Source organism: Carex rostrata, chromosome 30 (genome assembly GCF_964058835.1).
Source record: "Carex rostrata chromosome 30, lpCarRost1.2, whole genome shotgun sequence".
Classification (NCBI taxonomy): Eukaryota; Viridiplantae; Streptophyta; class Magnoliopsida; order Poales; family Cyperaceae; genus Carex; species Carex rostrata.
In genome coordinates, this window is record NC_135947.1 from 2,268,827 (window position 1) to 2,288,223 (window position 19,397).

Sequence of the window (19,397 nt, forward strand, 5' to 3'; positions counted from 1 at the left end):
TTTCGGTCCCTTTGTAATAATATAGTGTCACGTTATATTCTACTTAAGTCCGAAAAATATGGTAACTCATGAACATATAGAAGCAGATACAACTGCACCTAGAATTTTGTGACGAGAAAATCCGAATTATCCATCTTTGAAGTGTTTAAAATGCAAAAGTCTTTTTATAACTACTCGTTGACCAAAACAAATATTATTTTTATAAATTAGGTGTTCAATGTCTCTATTTTTTGTGCCTATATTATGTTTCTATTTTTAAAACGGTAACAATTCAAAATTTAAATCATAAATATCAAAATAAACCGTTAGATGTGATCTATGTTATTTTTTCTATGTGCTCATAAAAAATAATTACATTTCAATTTTTTTTATGTGGATTAATAACTTGAAAAATCAATGTTTAGAAATTATCCACATTAGTACGTTTTTACAAACTTTTGATGACAACTAAATAAAGTTCAAATGTCATAATTCTTTACTCTTTACACATGCATATATAAAATGATTTAAATCATATCTAACTATTTTATTTTATTTTTAAGTTTTAAATTTTGAGTTATTAAAGTTTTAAAAAATTAAGACATAATATAGAAAAAAAATAAAGGCATTTGAAATTAACTAATATTATAATTGAATACACATTTTCATCAAAACTTTTATTGCACATAGTTACAATTCTCAAGACATGATAATGATATAGAAGTCATATTATTTAGTAGTGTTTGAAATGTACGACAAAGAATTAAAAGAAATGTTCCAGGAGTGCGTACCCCCCACCCCAGGTACCTGAGGACTGAGGTGCAATTTAAAAGAATGAACGGTTCAGATTAATTTTATTCAAATCAAACTTAATTCGGTAGTTACTGTAGGGGACTGCTTTAAGATTCGTGCCATGCTAAAAGAACGGTTCTGATTTTCGGCTTCACCTCAGTTACGTGATACGGATTCATGTTCCAGGCGATGTCGGATGATTGTATTGTAGTTCAGATCCTCTGAAGTAACTCAAATTTTGAGTTTAGATCTGTTTCTGTACGAATATTAAATAGGATCTTTACATTCGGGATTCTGATCGGACAGACAAACTTAAACACTTGCAGTTGCTGCAGATCATTATGATTTATGACTCTACTTTTAGGATAAGTCGGGTTGACATCTTCAAACATTTCCCTGGACCCGGTCCATTCCATACCCATCCTAAGCCTAACCCCGTGTGCCATAGAGTCCGAATCCCCTAAAGTAACTCAATTTTTGAGTTTAGATCCAGACCGTGAAATTCGAATCCGGATCAATTCGACCTAAGGTGGAGCGCCCGGAATACTATGGTTCGATTCGAATCTGACCGTTCAGATCTAAACTCAAAAATTGAGTTACTTTATAATTTTCGAAGTCGTGTGGACTTTCTGCCGGATAGGCGTAGTGGGATTGGTTGTTTCCATTTCTCTTGACCTCGAGGCGGGAATTCAAATCACCTGAGGTAACAGAATAATTCTTTTTAGATCCAGATCGTCCGATAATAATCTTCACGAGTATTAAAAGGTTTCGTGCACTCGCTCTCAAATCGGATTGGCCTGGATTCTGATCGGACGGTCCAAATCTGAACTGAAGTATTCTGTTAACTCAAAGAGGATATGGACTCCTCAGGCGGAGAGAGAGAACTTCCCGGTCAATTTCCCATTTTTGTTTAAACTAATAATTCGAAATAATAAAGGAAAGTTACAGGGAATTTCCCAAATCGATGTGAACTCCGACATCTCTCTCTCTATGCACCCCGCCCTTATAAGCCATGTCTACTCAATCTTTTTCTTCATCTTCTCCACTTGTCAAAAATCTAAACCCAAAGGAGACACAGAGACGGAGACATGACGATGGATCCCAACAAAGACAACAGCAGCAGTGGCGAAAACAACCGGAACTGTCAGCTCACCCCTGGTGCCAACAGCCGTGCCGCTCGTCTCTCACTTCCTTTCGCCGGAGGCCAGAGCATATTTCTGTCAGTTACTCTCTCTCTCTCTCAAAAGTCAACCATCCTATCCCTCTCCAAAACCTTCTCTTTCTAATCTTCAGATTTTTTTTTAGTTCAATTACTTGCCCAGTCTTTTCCCTTGTAATAGCATTAACCTTTTCTGTTGGTTACTATTGTTGTATTTTCTAGGGATCCCATGTTTCGCAGGCATTTAGAAGACATGATTCGGAGAACTGTAAGGATTCACCTTTCTTATAATTGTTCAATTTCATTTTAGTCTATATTTGGTTAAGCTTAAATTGATTGCACATTTTGGGTATGTTGGTAGCAACTTTATTTCGCTTAATTGCTTATCTGTTTGTACCAGTACCATCCCTAGACCATTACTCTCATGAAGTCATGCCCATCTCTGCTTTAGTTTCCGAAATTGATATGAGTCTATTGAGGTTTATGCAATGCCAATTTTATTTTAATTTAACAGGTTAGAAATGGGCACCTTTCTTATAATTGGACAATTTCATTTTAGTCTATCTTTGGTTAAGCTTAAATTTATTGCACATTTTGGGTATGTTTGGGGCAACTTTATTTTTCTTAATTGCTTATCTGTTTGTACCAGTACCATCCCTAGACTGTTACTCTCATGCCCATCTCTGCTTTAGTTTCTGAAATTGATATGAGTCTATTGAGGTTTATGTAATGCCAATTTTATTTTAATTTAACAGGTTAGAGATGGGCTTCAGCAAATTTCTCCCTACATCAATTTACCTCCCCGGTGAGCTATTATTACTATCTCACAACCAATTGTACAGGGGACACCTAATAGGCCTATCCGGAGTTTGTTGATCCTCAAATATGGCACTCAACAATTTTTCTTTGAATCAACCTTAATTTTCTAAAAGTCATTTATTCACCTTTTTTATTCCAATTTTGGAGGAAGTAGGTTATTGGTTTCAAAGCTATAATCCTTTTTACTTTTGTATCCTGCAAGTAATTATGGATTTCAAAATTCTCTTAAAGGCTGCTGCCAGATCAAAACATCCAAGCTAGATACCGGCTACAGTTCATCAACAAGGTCAAAGACCCCACCTTCACAACCAAACTAGTGAGAGACAATAATAAAAACCCGATAAGAGTAGAAATATACGATTCGTACACTCAATCAAAAGTATCTCCTGACTGCTCCCTCTCTTCCGTCAAAGTCAGAATCACTGTGCTTGATGCTGAATTTTGGAAAAACAAAGGAGTAAATTGGAGCAGAAGTGAGTTTATTTCGAGCGTGTTAATGGAAAGGGATGGAAAGGGGCCTATTTTGATCGGTCGTAGTCTCACTATTCGGCTTGAAAATGGGGTTGGTTCTTTTGGAAATATTTTTTTTAATGATAATTCAAGTTGGACAAAGAGCGGATTTCGGCTAGGGGTTATGGTTGAGGTTGAAGGAGAAGGTTATTATTTAAGTGGGGAGAGAGTTCAAGAGGGTTTGAGTGATCATTTTCAAGTAAGAGACCGGCGAGGGGAAGGTAAATAATGATTTTCATTATGTGTTGATCATTATTCATTATAGTGTTTTTGGTAACAGGCATGGTACTAATAAGAGATGTTTCGAGTATCTTAGTCTATGCTTCTAGCATGTTTGACCAGTACCAGCATGTAAAAGAAGATACTAAAGTCCAATTTGCATTTGACAAGCAAAAATCACAAAAAATAAAGATTTTAGTGCCACTAGGTGTTAAGTTGGTATATGTTCATACTGGAGGGTAAATTAAATCCTTGTCTGTTTGAAAGTTACTGATTTGATTCCCTTTTTTTATAGCATCTCAAAAACCTGACCTGCTGGAGCTGAAAGACGAAGTACAATGTCTCAAGAAAGTTGGAAAAGATCGTGCTTCTAACCTCAAAAAGAATAACATTAAAACAGTGGGGGACTTCCTCTACTGGTACGACAACAAGCAACCTGAACTTCGCAAGGTTAGCACGCCTGTAGTTTTTATGTTAGATTTGCAATATCTCAGAGTGGTTATAGTTTGGGAGCTCAACAGAGCCAGTACCAGTACGTAATGGTACGATTCCAGTAACCACTTATAAGTACTTATAATGCATAGGTACAATAAGGTGAAAGAATTATACTAGCTCATATTTGTTACAGGCCTGACTGATATTGGTAGTGGTACTGAAAGGTACATGCTGATGCAAATCTGGTGTGTCTACCGCAATGTACTGGTACTGAAACCGGGATTGAAGATTTTGATCATTCTTTTTTTCGTATTTGTTATGGATGGTAATACTAATTTTTCTCTCTTCTCTCTTTCATAATATTTTAGATACTTTGTTTTAAGTCAGAATCTGACAAAGGCTGGAAGTCTATGGTTGAGCACGCAATGAGTGCCAAATACAGTGCCTTGAGCAGCAGTAGTCAGCCTCGGCAGGTGCGTTCATCATATCCTTATTTCATTTAGCAGATTTTACCAACGTTTCTGTCTGATTATATATTTATATATTCATTTCAGTAATATTTTATTCTTTACAAAGTGTCTTCTTCGGTTTATAATTTCATTGTATTCTTTACAAAGTGTCTTGTTTAGTTTCAGATTTCAATGGATAATGAAGTCAACATTTTTTGAACCCAAATACAAACCAATTTTATTTTGTATATCCAATTAATAACAACATAAATTTGGTGTCACCCCTTGAAGAAGTTCTGCACAGGAGAACTTCGCATCAAGATTCAATTCGATAAATGACCTGATGCTAATTGTGCATTAAGCCTCAATTTAAACGAAACTTGCTTCAATTGACTTTCAATGCTACCCACTTCTTCGTTATATCCATAGGTGTAATTGAGTGTCAATTTAATCTAGGTTGCTTGAGTTCTGAACTGTGCAATTTAGCCTTGTTATAACAAAACCTTTTGCTCCATTACCTCTTACTATGCAGCTGTGCCAAAAAAAAAAAATTTAATTGCTTTCATTGGCTTCTAAATGCATTATCACAGCACACCACCTATTTAAAAACTTGTGCTTGCTATTTCTTAAGCAATTGTATTTGGAAATTCAGGATTTAGTTCATATGCCGGGAAGGATAAACCCCCTCCAAACAAATGGTGTGCCTCGTCTTGTTGGCTCAGGATCGTCTGTACGAAATCCTTGCGAAAATAATTTAATAATATCAGGTACTATATATTTATGTTTTGTTGACCTTTTTCTTTTTTCTTTGGTTGAAAAAGTGGCAGACAACCACGGCTTCTGTTATTAGAAGGAAACCACAGTTCCGCAATTAATTTGGGTTTTTTTTTTTTAGTTATCTGATATATTTGGACAATGACTGAACTTCCTTTTCTTTCTTTTTTGGGTATAGATACATTCATCCTGAATGCGGGCCCCTTACAGCTTACGACTGCTGGTGGTAAGTACCAAGTACTTCACCTACATTATGTCTTATTTAATGCATGAAGACAGTAAATTTTCAGTTCTACAACAACATTATGTCAAATTTATGTTATGCTGATTAGTCATGTTTTCATATTAAAAATCTGATACCCAAATTAATGCATCTAATTGTATGAATGCCTTTGGCAGCATTGCAAGTGGAAGTTTCTAGTGACTCGGAGCTATTGGAGGATTTGTTAGCAAATGGCGAATTAACTCCCAGTAACAATTTTCAATCTCCATCAAGAAGTAACAGTTTTGATGCTGGCTCGTGCGAAGAACTGGTTCAACGGTTCAGAGAAAGCATCTCGAACAGTGGGTACGTGGGGCCACTTTCACCACGTAGGAAGGCGAAGATGAAGATTCTTCTCAAGTTAATCACATTCCTGGCTAGTCCCAGAAGACGGGCCAGGAGTGTACCTCCTGCCATATACCAACCCTTCGAACAGGTGCATTAGTTATATCCTTATTCCATTACCAGTTGGTAGTTGGTTCCATGGTTTCTAGTACAGTGCGGTTTTATGTTGACAATTTTTATTCTTTACTGAATAACTTCACTCATTCATGCGTGAAACAAATCAACAATTTGGACCAAAATATTAATTTGTTGGCAAATGAACCAAATTAATTCTGACTAGTCAGTTTCTGACAACATTAATTTGTTGGCACCCCTGGTAGAATTTCTTTTCCTTGCTAACTTCACATCAATATCAATCATTTATCAGTAGAGGTGTGTAAAATCCAACTGATGGCTTGAGGCTAATATATTGTACCTCAATTTATGCAAAATTTTCTTCAATTTACCCTCAATTTCACCCAAAAAAAGAAAAGAGATAAAGTTGTCTGCTCAACTCTGAATTATATTTTGCCTTATATCACTACCAATTCAACACTTTATGTATCTAAATTAATGTTTTGTCTTCTGAAATTCAGGCTAATATATCTCTCCTTCAGAGTGCCAGTAGTCCCTATGAGAACAATTCAGATGATCAAGGTATCCTATAGATATACTGTTACTGGACTTTTCTTGAACTGTTTATATGTTTATCTGACAGGGCTAGGTTCTTTTTGTTATTACAAATTATAGGTGATATGCCAGCAGTCTACACGCAACTTTCTCCAATTGGGTATTTACCTCCACTTTCTCCAATGGAGACACAATGCCCTGTTTTTTATGACAGAAACGTAAGGAAATGATTGGTTTTTCATTTACTATTTCTGGTACTTGATAGGTGCAAAACGTTGCATTCTGTTGTTTTGTTTGTTTATATAATTTACTAATGTTTGGACCAAACTTTGTTTAGAGCATTGATTAAGCTCCATTAGGTCATGACAATCAAGTAGAAAATAATATTAAAAAGTTTAACATTGTTTACCCATAGTACAACCTGAGGAAGTGCCAACCCCAGCACCCATAATGTAATATACTAATATGTTTGTTTATTCTTTCAGCATGCGAATGTTGAGAGCAGAAATATAATGAATTGGGACTCTGTGCAACATACTAATGTTGGCGGTAAAAACTTCACTTTCATCCCTTCATATAAAATTATATAAACTGAATTTTCTCCAGCATTATCTCAAATATGTAATACGCTGATTGGCCATATGCCGATTAAAAAATAAAATTTCGTGGGCGTCTCTTGCAGGATCCCCTCAGCTTGAACTTCCGAGGTATGCAGCAGATGCTGAATCAACTCCCGATTCCTCTATGCAATTTCAACCGATAACTGATGATTTCGAAGCTGGGTATGGAGTGCGTTTTACTGGAAGCGTGTCAAACATTGTGCATGGGGAACCACTGACATCGCGTAGTAACAGGAAGATAAAAGCGATTCTCAGGTCAATTGCCTTCCTGGCTGTTCCAAGAAAGCGGGCCAGGATTGTGCCGCCGACTAACCAAACAACAGTGCTGGCTATGTAAACTCAAGATGTCAATGTTAGTTACCTTTGTAAATAGTTTATTGACCATTTTTTTTTCTTTTGGGTTGTGCCATGTTGTAGTTTTATGTGGAAATGGTTGTCATGAAAATAAAGTAGGGTGGTGTGCAGAGTTTTTTTTTTTTGTTTATATCTCCATTCTTATATTATGCACGTAGTTGTCCTGATCCTTCAATGGCTGAGATTGAAAGATGAATTTTCAAATTGAATATCAATCATTCAATTACATAATCTGTCTTCTTTTGATTATATATATCTATCTTATGTGTAGAAGTTTAAATTTAGTTAAAAACATGCTCGCCACACAGACTGCTACATAGTTTATCACATTAAAATTGAATAAATCCTTAGTTATTTTATATTCTTCCAATTAAATTATTTCCTTATTTTTTCATTTCCTCCATTTTATTTCCTTGCCATCTATAAAAACTAATTAATCTGTGTATGCCACGTTTTGTTAACTCTCAAATGAAGGTTTTTACAATAATCAATTATCATTAATATGTGTAGACTAATTTATATAGAAAATTTTTTAAATGCCAAAAAAATAACTCACATAATGAATAAAGATAGAAAAATACAATCCAATGTCTTTCATGAAATAATTAATAATACCACAATTTATCTAGAGAATAATAATTATAATGAATATAAATTAATATAAAAAAATTAATAATAAGAATATCACACGGTATTCTTTATGTGAACTTATGTAGATGAGAGTTTCAATATAACCAATTTAATGTGCAAAACGGGTTAAAAAATTTCAAATATAAACAAAAAATAAATTTTGTTACAAAATGTTGTAGCATTATAAAGAATTTTTATTTTTAGAAATTATTATTAAATAATATAAGAATATAGATTTAGTAATTGAATTTTTTTATGGCTTAGCAAGCACTGAGTGGGTAACTCAGATTTAAATTTTGGAATTGAGTTTGTAGTTTGGGTCCAAAGTTTAAGTCAAAACCACTAATTCGGCTTCAAAGTTTAAATCTGAACTACTAACGTGGTTCAAAAGTTTTAATTCAAACCACTAACTCAGAGCCTTCTAGACCTTTGAAAATTTGACGTACTCAATTAATTTTCCTATATTATTTAATAATAATTTTTAAAATTCAAAATTCTCTGGCAAAAATTTTGTGCTATAAAATGTTCAAAGTTTACTTTTTTTCATTCATATTTGAAAATTTATAACTCAAATTGCACATAAAAATTATTGTATTGGAACTCTCTTCTGTATAACTTACATTTTTTTCAAAAAATATCTTCTGGTAATTTGTTATAAATTTATTTTACTTGTGGTATCATAATATAAAAATAGAGATTTCATGAAGACAAATTGGATTTTTTTTTTCTATTTTTGTTGACCACGTGAGTCAATTTTTCTATGCTTAGAAATATTAATGATGGACCAAGTATTTAATAATTGTGAAAGCCATCATTGAGAGGTCCAAAACGTAGTAGACCAGGATTGGTTAGTTTTCATAGATGGTAGAAAAAAATTTTGTCCATCAGTGGGCAAAGAATTTGGTTCCTTCATTTCTCTTCTTCCTCTATAGTTTCGACAATGAAAATAGAAACAATTATATTTTTTTGTATTTTATTTAGGGCTATTGTATTTTTGTGAATAGATGAATATCAGATCTTGTGCTAACAAAAGCAATTAATCTTTCTGATCTGAAGAGAAAATGAATAATATTTAGAACTTTCGTGTATAGAAATGATATGTAGAGAAATTTCTATTGTTAAAATAATTTTGATGAAGAATATATATGTAGAGAAAATCCTTATCGAATCATTTAATTATATATTTTTCAAATTTGTTTCTTTACATATGATCTCCTCTAAATCGTTTAATGACCTGTCTTGCTTGTAGAGAAAATTAGATCTTAAATCGCAATGATATTTTAAAAAAAAATCATATTATATTTGATTCTTTTTTTTTTCATTTGTTGTATTAGGACAACTACGTGCATAATATAAGAATGGAGATTTATTATTTGTATTTCCGTTTTTTTCAATTTGTCTTTTATTTTCATTTTTTTATTTTGTGTGAATGCCAAATAAAAAAGTCTCTTCATATTCTATTCAATCTTATAATATGTCTCCGTTGCAATGCACGGGCACGATACTAGTATTTATTTATTTATTTAAAATGGGGTGGGAGGGTGGGGGTGTTTGGTGTTGTGTAAAAAAAGAATGAAAGATGAACGTATTAAAATTATCTTATATGGTTTTTTTAACAGCTTGGCTTTATTAAATTAATTAAAAAAATTATATATTTGATATGTAAACACATTGCTCGTACAATAAATGAATTTCAACTGTTTAGGTTCATTTTTAAATCAATATGATAAATTTTAAAATTGGACTTGTTAAAAAATGTAATGAGCTAATGAACATCCTACTTCTACTCTATATAATAAATTGAAACCGTTTAAATAGTGAGCATTTTCATTATTACACGTATTTGAGGAATTAGATTGCTACATATTTATTTTCTCTTTTAAATGCTTTTACGAGTGTAGATTTGGAGGTGTATATACTTCAATTCTCATTCTTCCCATGTCAAACATCACGTGCTCAATTTGGCCGTTCGTTAGAAGTTAGAACAAAAATGCACGACTTAGGTCTTTATCAACTACATCAATTGGAGAAACACTGTGTGACAAACTGTTCACTATCGGGTCTTAATTAACATTTTTCTATTTTTAGAAATTAAAAAAAAAAATTTGTCAGAAATAAATTGAATTTAATTTTTATTTTCTCAACAAAGAAATAAGATCAAACTAATGATTTGTTTTTATTAGAAGAAACCAATAAAATTGACCACTGATTTCCTTTGGTCTTACTGAAAATCACAATTTACCGTACTAACGAACACACAATGTACAATGGAATTAAACTACTGGTTCAGTTCTATTGACCTCTTTCTCTCCCAATGGAAGTTCAGGTGGAAGATAAAAAAAAGAAGTAGAGGAAAGAGCCCACAAATTTCGCAATCTCTATTCAAATCAAATCAATAATTTAATCTTAAGTAGTTATTGAACTTTTTGAGGCGAAAACACGTTGTAGTAAATAGTATGTGGCCGCACCATGGCAACAAAAGGTGGTTGAATGATTTCACATAGTCACATAGCTACAAGAGCCGTACGGAGCATATCTCTATCAAACGGAGAGAGATTTCATGGTCTAGAAAATTTGATGGAATGTGTGATCTGTGATGTTCGTAACCCCGGCCTTTGGTTATAAATTTTATAAGTTCTTCAAGTTTGTCATCTTCTTAATTTTTCATAAATATAAAAAAAAGTTTAAATGTGTTATTAATTGTTTTAGCATCTCAATCAGGCCTCAAATCCTTATTTTAATATGCACTATTCTTGTTGTTGTGTTATTAGTAAATATATTTGTAACAATTACTAATATATTACTAATTAAATAACATGCAGAATTAATAATTATTTTATATTTTTACAATTGATATTTGATATTATAGTTGCCGCATAGGTATTTCCAAACTCTAAACCGAGCCGCAAAATTATTACATCGCATCTGAGAATTTTTTTTGTAAACTATAAATAATTAAATGAATTTTACGGAACCAATACGATGGTTTTTTTATAAAAAAAAACCATAAGGACCGTAAGGCTCCCACGGTCTCAAACTTTTTTTTTTTTTTTTTTTCCGGTTTTCCCAATCCTTCGCATGCTGCACAATTTTTTCTGCCGCAGAAGATCAAAACAATTTTTTCACAATCGCTCCAGACCATCCGCTCCCCACGATCTGCTTTTCCCTTTTCCCCAGACCGTGGGAGCTCCACGGTCTACACATAGATCTATTTTTTTCCCAATTATGTCTATGAACATATTTTATTCATTAGAATAAGATAATCCAAATAGACCATTAATGCTTGACACTTGTCATCATCAATCACATAGATTTCATAAGAATACAAAAAGTAGAATGAAAAGACATTTTTTTGATGCTTTGTGTTGATATCTAATGTTTGTTCATACTAGAATCAAATGGTATATCTGGATTTAAATAATATAAATTCTTTTATCGTGTTTACATTAAAAATTATAAAATATTGCTGAGACGTCTTAATAGTATATTAATTAATTAAACTAGATAATGGTTTTAGAGTGTTTTATGATGAATAACAAATGGTTCAGGATCTGCTGAAATTTCTGTTTTTTTTTAATCCAGCCATTCAATTTTTTTTTCATGCATGAATCTCAAAGCAGATGGTTTATTTTGTACGGAATCTCAAAATAATTGGACGGCTGGATTTAGAAAAATAAAGATTTTAGGGTTACTGTTCACGATTGAGAATTTTGACAAATTTGTATCCATAACACTAACAGTTACCAGTTAATAAATTTTGAATAACTAACAGTTACCAGTTATTTACTAACTGAGAAAATTTTAAAGTTTAACAAATCAATAAAATATAAAATAAGTAAAACTTAGTTTCCTTAAAAATTATAAAACATATTTAGACATAAAAATACATGATTTAAACTACAAACATTTAGACTGAAATTTAAATGGAAGCGTCTAATTGTCCACAGCCTTTTGTCCACCATTTGTCCACAGCTTTGACTTGCGCGAATACTGTAAAATTACTTCTACATGCTATATAATTATACAATATATCACATAAAATATATCACTTAATCACAAAACATCCAACAACTATTTGAAGTGGTCCCATGATAGTTAGAAAAAGATTACAACTTGCACAACATGACAAAATAAATGTACTTTCAAACTGTACTTTCGAAAATTACAGTTATAGGAAGTTATTGACAGTTAGAGTTAGTTATTAGCGGTTATTAACACTGGGTTGAATCTTGTATACTGTAAAATTGAATATTGTATACTGTAAAATTAGAAAATTGTATACTGTAAAATTGAATATTGTATACTGTAAAATTGAATATTGTATACTGTAAAATTGAATCTTGTATACTGTAAAATTGGATCTTCTACACAGTAAAATTTACAATTGAATCTTGTATACTGTAAAATTGAATCAGCAGAACTGTAAAATTGAATCTTGTATACAGTAGAATTTTCAATTGAATATTGTTCGGATGAGTAAGAAGCCTTTATATCATATTTTTCTTCCAGATTTTCACAAGATGAAATACTGTAAAATTACAAGATGAATACTGTAAAATTACAAGATAAATACTGTAAAATTAACAAATCAATACTCCATATCGCCTTTCTATCATCTCTTTCCTCCAGATTTTCACAAGATGAATACTATAAAATGACAAAATGAATACTGTAAAATTAACGGGGCAATACTATAAAATTAACAGATCAATACTCCATATCGCCTCTCTATCATCTCTTTCTTCCAGATTTCCACAAGATGAATACTGTAAAATGACAAGATGAATACTGTAAAATTAACAAGGAAATACTGTAAAATTAACAGATTAATACTCCATATCGCCTCTCTATCATCTATTTCCTCCAGATTTCCACAAGATGAATACTGTAAAATGACAGATGAATACTGTAAAATTAACGGGGCAATACAGTAAAATTAACAGATCAATACTCCATATCTCATCTCTATCATCTCTTTCCTCCCACTGTCAGAATCTTCAGAGGAGAACTGGTTCCCCCCGAAGTGCTAGGAGATAAAATATGTCAAGAGAGTAGGTTATGGGAAAAGCTGTGCTAAAGTTTGCTGTTTAAATTCGTTTACTTTAGTAGGATGTAATTCAGTTTGACAGCCACTGTCAACAAATTTCAAAAAAAAAAAAAATCATCTCTTTCCTCTAGATTTCATTTGAAATGCTAGATCTGTTACTGCATACAACGAAAACAATAAATTCAACAGAAATAACTTACTAGATTTGAATTTTGCCGTGCTCTTCAACAAAAACAACTTCTATTCGATCGCGCTCCACGATCAATCGGTCCAATCCTTTTTCAGATATAACTTACTGACTTTCAGAAAGATTTAAGATATAACTTTCCTTCATATTTTCACAAGATGAATACTGTAAAATTACAAGATGAATACTGTAAAATTACAAGATAAATACTGTAAAATTAACAAATCATTTCTTTTTTTCAGATTTCTACAAGATGAATACTGTAAAATGACAAGATGAATATTGTAAAATTAACAAGGCAATACTGTAAAATTAATAGATTAATACTCCATATCGCCTCTCTATCATCTATTTCCTCCAGATTTCCACAAGATGAATACTGTAAAATGACATGATGAATACTGTAAAATTAACGAGACAATACAGTAAAATTAACAGATCAATACTCCATATCGCATCTCTATCATCTTTTTCCTCCAGATTTCATTTGAAATGCTAGATCTGTTACTGCATACAACGAAAACAACAAATTCAACAGAAATAACTTACTAGATTTGAATTTTGCCGTGCTCTTCAACAAAAACAACTTCTATTCGATCGCGCTCCATGATTGAAGGTTCCATTGCGATTATATATAAAAAACGAGATCGAGTCAGTAATCTCAATTAAAATCGACATTGCAAAGGAAAAATGAATCAGAAATTTACAATATTTCTTACCAAAGCTTGAAACAATGCATTCACTGTTCGGAGTAGCGAGCCAAAATCGAACCAGTACTTGATTGAAGCAAATGAAGGACAGAGACAAATGAAGAGCGAAGGGCTTGATTGAAGCAAATCGAACCAGGTTAATCGAAGCCGTTGCGACCGTTGCTGCCGTCACTGTGTGTCGCTCGAAGGAGGATCGAGCAAAGAAACGATGAATCTGAATTCTGGAGAGAGCCGTGACTAATCGGAGAAGATAAGAGAGAGATCGCTATTTGAAAGAAGAAAGAAATCGCCTGAATATTTGAAAGAAGAAAGAAATAGCTATTTGAAAAAAAAAGAGATCGCTATCTGGAGAGAGAGAGATCGCTATCTGGAGAGAGCCGTGACTAATCGGTTGAATATTGCGTCGCAAAAAAAGAAGAAAGAAATCGCCAAATGCGGAGCTAATCTGATCGGTTTTGAAAATATGGAAATTCAAAAAAGGAAGGATACGCTCGTCCGCCAACCTTTTTAAATACGAAGACGAGAGACGGTTACGAAGTGGGACCGGAAGACAGTTAACGGGAGTTGGATAAGGGGCAGTGGACAAATGGTGGACAAATGGCAGTGGACAAGAACCTTTTCTCAATTTAAATTATTAACATTAGAGCATCTACATCCCTGAAACTATTAGAGTTTCTAATCTGATGTGGCAGTTTCTAATCCAGTTTCAGGGATGTGGGAGAGTTTCTTATTTAGAAACTATGCAGGAAAGTTTCTTATTAAGAAACTGTTTATAAACTCTATGTTGGCCAAATGATTGGCTCAAATTGTTTCTCCTTTTTAATTTGTTGCTGACGTGGCTTAATAGAAACTCTAAAATGAGTTTCAGGGATGTGAGAGTTAGAAACTTTAAAGACCATAATTTCTAAAAAGTAGTTAACAGTTATTTAGAAATCCTTTTAAGTTTTAGGGATGTAGATGCTCTTAGTATTTGCCCAAAAAAAACATCATAACAAAATTTTGGTAATATCATTTGGTGATATTTCCTTCTAGAAGCAGAAGGGTCACACATGAAAATACCCAATTCATGCGCCACGAAAGATCCAATTCCCCGTGAGGGCTCCAATTTTGGTTGTATATCTGTGATTATCCGGCAAGACCGTGGGCAGCCAACAGTCTAGAGAAAAAAAAAATTAGAGAATGTGTAGACAGTGTGGTTCCCACGGTCTGGAGAGAAAAAATAGATTTATTGCGATGAAAATTGTGCAGAATTTAGAAAATCGGAAAAAAAAAAGTTTGAGACCGTGCAGTTCTCACGGTCTTGAGAAAAGACAATTTTTTTTATGATTTTTTAAAAAAAAAAGCCATCATATTGGTTACGTAAAATTCATTTAATTATTTATGATTTAAAAAAAAATTCCACATGTGACGTATGATGCGACGCAAAAATCCATTTTTTGAATTTCAGGTACGACAAAAAAATTTGTGTTGACCATTATTTTCAACGAATGTACGGGATTTCAAAACTATCCACCAAATTAAGTTTGAAAAACTTTTCAGTCAATATTTTTGCTGCCTCGTGCTTTGTCCATTCCGCATATCAATTATTTTTGCTAACCACTTGATAAAGTATGTCACGTTTTGTTTTTTCCAATTGGAAGAATTCTCAAGCCAAAATGACGCAAGAGACTTCAATTTTCAAACTTTAAAGGTTAGAATGAGAATATTATTTAGGAGCCCAATTTCATCACGACTCTTCTTCACATTCCCTCCTCAAAAAATTTAGTCCTCTCCAATTTACGATCTTCATTTCATGGTATCATCCATTTCAAAACCATTTATTTAACATCACACGGTTCAAATTTAACTTGTCCGCATTAAGCATCTACCTTCATGAATTTAGACTGAAATTAGAATAAAAATAACTAAAATTAATCTAAAATAATTTCAAAACCACTACACTGATGCAATGAGAAATTGAAAAAGAAATTTACAAATTTGTGAGATAGATGAGAAATTAATATTTTTGTCAACATGAAGTTTTGAAAATAATTTCATTAAAAATCTGTTTTTATTTATGAATTATCATACATCCAAATTGTAAAAGAAATTACCGCATAAAATTTTAAATTAGACTTTAATTTTCAATGTAGATGCTCAACCAATCTATTAATTTTTATGATAAAATGTAAAATCTGATATGAACACTTCGATCTAAATTTTACAAATGAGATCTATGTTGGGCCATTAATTGATTCAATATAATTTGGAGAGGATCCCATCCATCACTTCTGAGCGCCTTATGGATCCTGAGATTATATGTGCTTTGAGATTCGTGTAGAACGTATTTAAAGGGTTGGAATTTCCCATAAAGTCACGCAAAGTTTGAGATATCTCAGGGGATACGAATTCATGGATCCTTATGGATCAACCTATCCCATTGCACGCCGTCCAACAACCAAAATTGTATGGTGCATCATTCAGAAAAATGTCACTTTGAGCTACAATTTTTTGAACTGCAATTCTTGATTTGATGATTAAAAATAAAATAACGCAATAAGTAACTTAGATTTTACCGGAGAAGAATGAGCTGGTAGGAAATAAATCTGCTGTGATTCTCAAAAGAATCACAGGTCCTGCTTTTTAAATGCACAAATCTCAAAATCTGTTATTTTATATGTACAAATCTCAAAACAAATGAATGGGTAGATTTGAAAAAACAGTGTACTATGATTCTCAAAAATCACAGCAGATTTGTTTCCGAGCTGGTATAGAACCCTAAATTCTATCATCATAGAATTTACAGTAATTTCAGTCCAACCAAAGAAACCTCTAAGAACCCAAAATGTATACAGTATACCTCATTGGCTCATTCCTCATCTAGTCACTTTAAAAACAAAACCCCTATTTGTAATTTTGTATCCATTCCCTTTCTTGCTACACAATTAAAAAAAAGAAAAAGCAATGGAGGTAACACAACCACAGAACCACCACCTCCCTCTAAACGAGAACGATTCGCAAGACATGGTTATATTTGAAGTCCTTCAAGAAGTCTCGGCCATGCCTAGTTCAAGTGCCGAGCAACTAATCTCACCACCTTCTCAAATGATGTCACAAGGCATGACACTGCATGCAACACCTGTGATAAAGAAGAGGCAGCAGCACTATAGAGGAGTGAGGCGCCGGCCATGGGGTAAGTACGCAGCAGAGATACGCGACTCAACACGGCAAGGTGCGAGGATTTGGCTTGGGACTTTTGACACGGCAGAGGAGGCAGCGGTTGCGTATGATGAGGCCGCTTTTCGGATGCGCGGTGCGAAGGCACTTTTGAATTTCCCGCCAGGGATTGCGGGTGACGGGAAGGAGTACTTGCAGAGGTTAATTGAGGGTTCTGTTTTGGGGCAGAGAATTACAAAAGCTGTTACAAAAAGGCAGCAGTGAAAATTGGGATTTATTAGGGATCTTTATGCTTAATTTGCATGAGTCCATTTGGGATTCAAATCAGCTGAAATCCAAATGGTACCGCTGAAATTTCTGGAATTCCAAATTCAACAGTTCAACTTTTTCTGTGCACGCATCTCGAAACAGTTCAACGGTTGAATTCGGAATTCCAGAAATTTCAGAGTTACTGTTCATGAATCTGGGATTTCAGCTGATTTGAATCCGTCCATTTGTGACATTTCTCGTGTATTTTGGTGTTATGAGATAGATAATTAATTGTGGGAATTAATTCTGTATGGGCTCCTAACATGTAATAGTTAGGAAATTTGGGTTAATTTTTTTTTTTCTTTTGTAATTGATAGAAACTCTTTGTCAGTGGAACATAATCATAGAAAATCAAATAATCAAATGCTGCGCAAGTGCAATCAGTTGGACATTGTTATGTGAAATCATGGGTTGCCTGGGTTTATTAATTTGCTTTGTTTTGTCGAATTAAAATAAAACAATCAAGAAAAACATCTACAAGTAAGATACATTGATTTAACCCAGTTCAAACTGCCTGTATGTATCAAATCAAGTAAATAAATAATGGAAAACGCAAAAAAAATATTTACACATTCTAGATTGGATTGGGATTATATTTATGTAATTTGTTAAATATATACGGTTACGATCGATACTAGTCAATTAGACAATTATAACCATAAAACTATAATAATATTTTGTTATTTTTTAATATGTATCATATAAATATATATTTATTTATTTATTTTTATTTTTTGAAAATTTTGACGGGGGCTGTGAAGTGCATTTACCTCAAAATATAGTATCAACTATCAAGGAAAGGAACGTCAGCCTATAGACCCGGTTCACGCATTTAAATATTCGGAAGTAAACCTTGCTCTCTCAGGCAATCAACTCTCCAAGTACCGAAGGAATTCGTAACAGAATATTTCTGTTTGGATCCAGACCGTCCAGACAGAATCTGCACGAATATTAAAAGTGCCCCGGGCATTTCTCCTCGGTCCGGATTGGCCCAGAGTCCAATCAGACGGTCCAAATCTAAACAAAAATATTCTGTTACCTCAGAGAATATGGACTATGAATTCCGATCGGAGCCTAGATTGTAAATAATTAAGTAATAGTTTATTGACTTTTAATTCTCTATGCTTTGAGCAGTTCTTTCTTGTTCAATTTGATCAAAGTTGTTTAAATACTTCTTATTTGATTGATGTTTCACAGAGATTGAGATTGTTGAAAATGCTCAAGCTCCCTCCCAGCTGTCAGAGAAAATGGTGAGAGAACTAGTGTTTAATTCTCTTAAGTGGAACTGATCAGGTTGGTCCAATTTTTATCTGCCAGAAAGTCAAGTACAAAATTGAAATTTCAAAAATGGCAACAACATAATTGAAATTTATCTGGTTGCAAGCATGAATATGATATATACCATAATCAATACGGAAGTATTAACCTACACTAGTGGAAAATATGGAATCAGGATCGGTTATATACACATATCAGTAACGGAATCCAACCGATCCTGATGAAGGCGATACTGATACTATCAGGATCGGTTTTATATTTTTTAAAGAACCGTTCCAAATAGAAACTAATAGGATCGGTTTTTTCATAAAACCGATCTTAATAGTAGTTATCTAGATCCGTTTTAGAATACCAACCGCTCCAGATAGGAACTATTAAGATCAGTTTTAATATAAAAACCGTTCTTGATAATATTTTCGAATATTTTTTTTTATTAAAAATTTCATATCTAGATCAGTTTTTGAATAAAAACCGATCCAGATAGGAACTATTAAGATCAGTTTTTATATAAAAACCGTTCTTGATAATATTTTCGAATATTTTTTTTTATTAAAAATTTCATATCTAGATCAGTTTTTGAATAAAAACCGATCCAGATAGGAACTATTAAGATCAGTTTTTATATAAAAATCGTTCTTGATAATATTTTCGAATATTTTTTTTTATTAAAAATTTCATATCTATATCAGTTTTTGAATAAAAACCGATCCAGAAAGGAACTATTAAGATCAGTTTTTATATAAAAACCGTTCTT

At 32.9% G+C, this 19,397-nt stretch overlaps 2 protein-coding genes across 4 annotated transcripts; both read left to right on the top strand.

The window, feature by feature from the left end:
- The first annotated feature begins 1,734 nt into the window (after positions 1-1,734).
- Positions 1,735-7,372, top strand: LOC144546933 (uncharacterized). Of its 3 annotated transcripts, XM_078295525.1 has the most exons (13): positions 1,735-1,990; positions 2,153-2,198; positions 2,686-2,735; positions 2,981-3,480; positions 3,774-3,928; positions 4,282-4,386; positions 5,015-5,129; positions 5,315-5,362; positions 5,536-5,834; positions 6,319-6,379; positions 6,473-6,570; positions 6,838-6,901; positions 7,035-7,372. In XM_078295525.1, exons 1-13 carry the CDS (start codon positions 1,860-1,862, stop codon positions 7,307-7,309), a joined length of 1,947 nt encoding a protein of 648 aa, XP_078151651.1. In that variant the 5' UTR covers positions 1,735-1,859; the 3' UTR covers positions 7,310-7,372. The 3 variants fall into 3 exon arrangements, with proteins under 3 accessions (XP_078151651.1, XP_078151650.1, XP_078151652.1); XM_078295524.1 differs by lacking the exon at positions 2,153-2,198 and having other exon boundaries at positions 1,751-1,990; XM_078295526.1 differs by lacking the exons at positions 2,153-2,198; positions 5,315-5,362 and having other exon boundaries at positions 1,751-1,990.
- Positions 7,373-16,777: 9,405 nt separating this feature from the next.
- On the top strand, positions 16,778-17,769 carry LOC144546935 (pathogenesis-related genes transcriptional activator PTI5-like). Its single transcript, XM_078295528.1, has one exon. The coding sequence runs from the start codon at positions 16,844-16,846 to the stop codon at positions 17,318-17,320; it is 477 nt and encodes a 158-aa protein (XP_078151654.1). The 5' UTR covers positions 16,778-16,843; the 3' UTR covers positions 17,321-17,769.
- Positions 17,770-19,397: the final 1,628 nt, after the last annotated feature.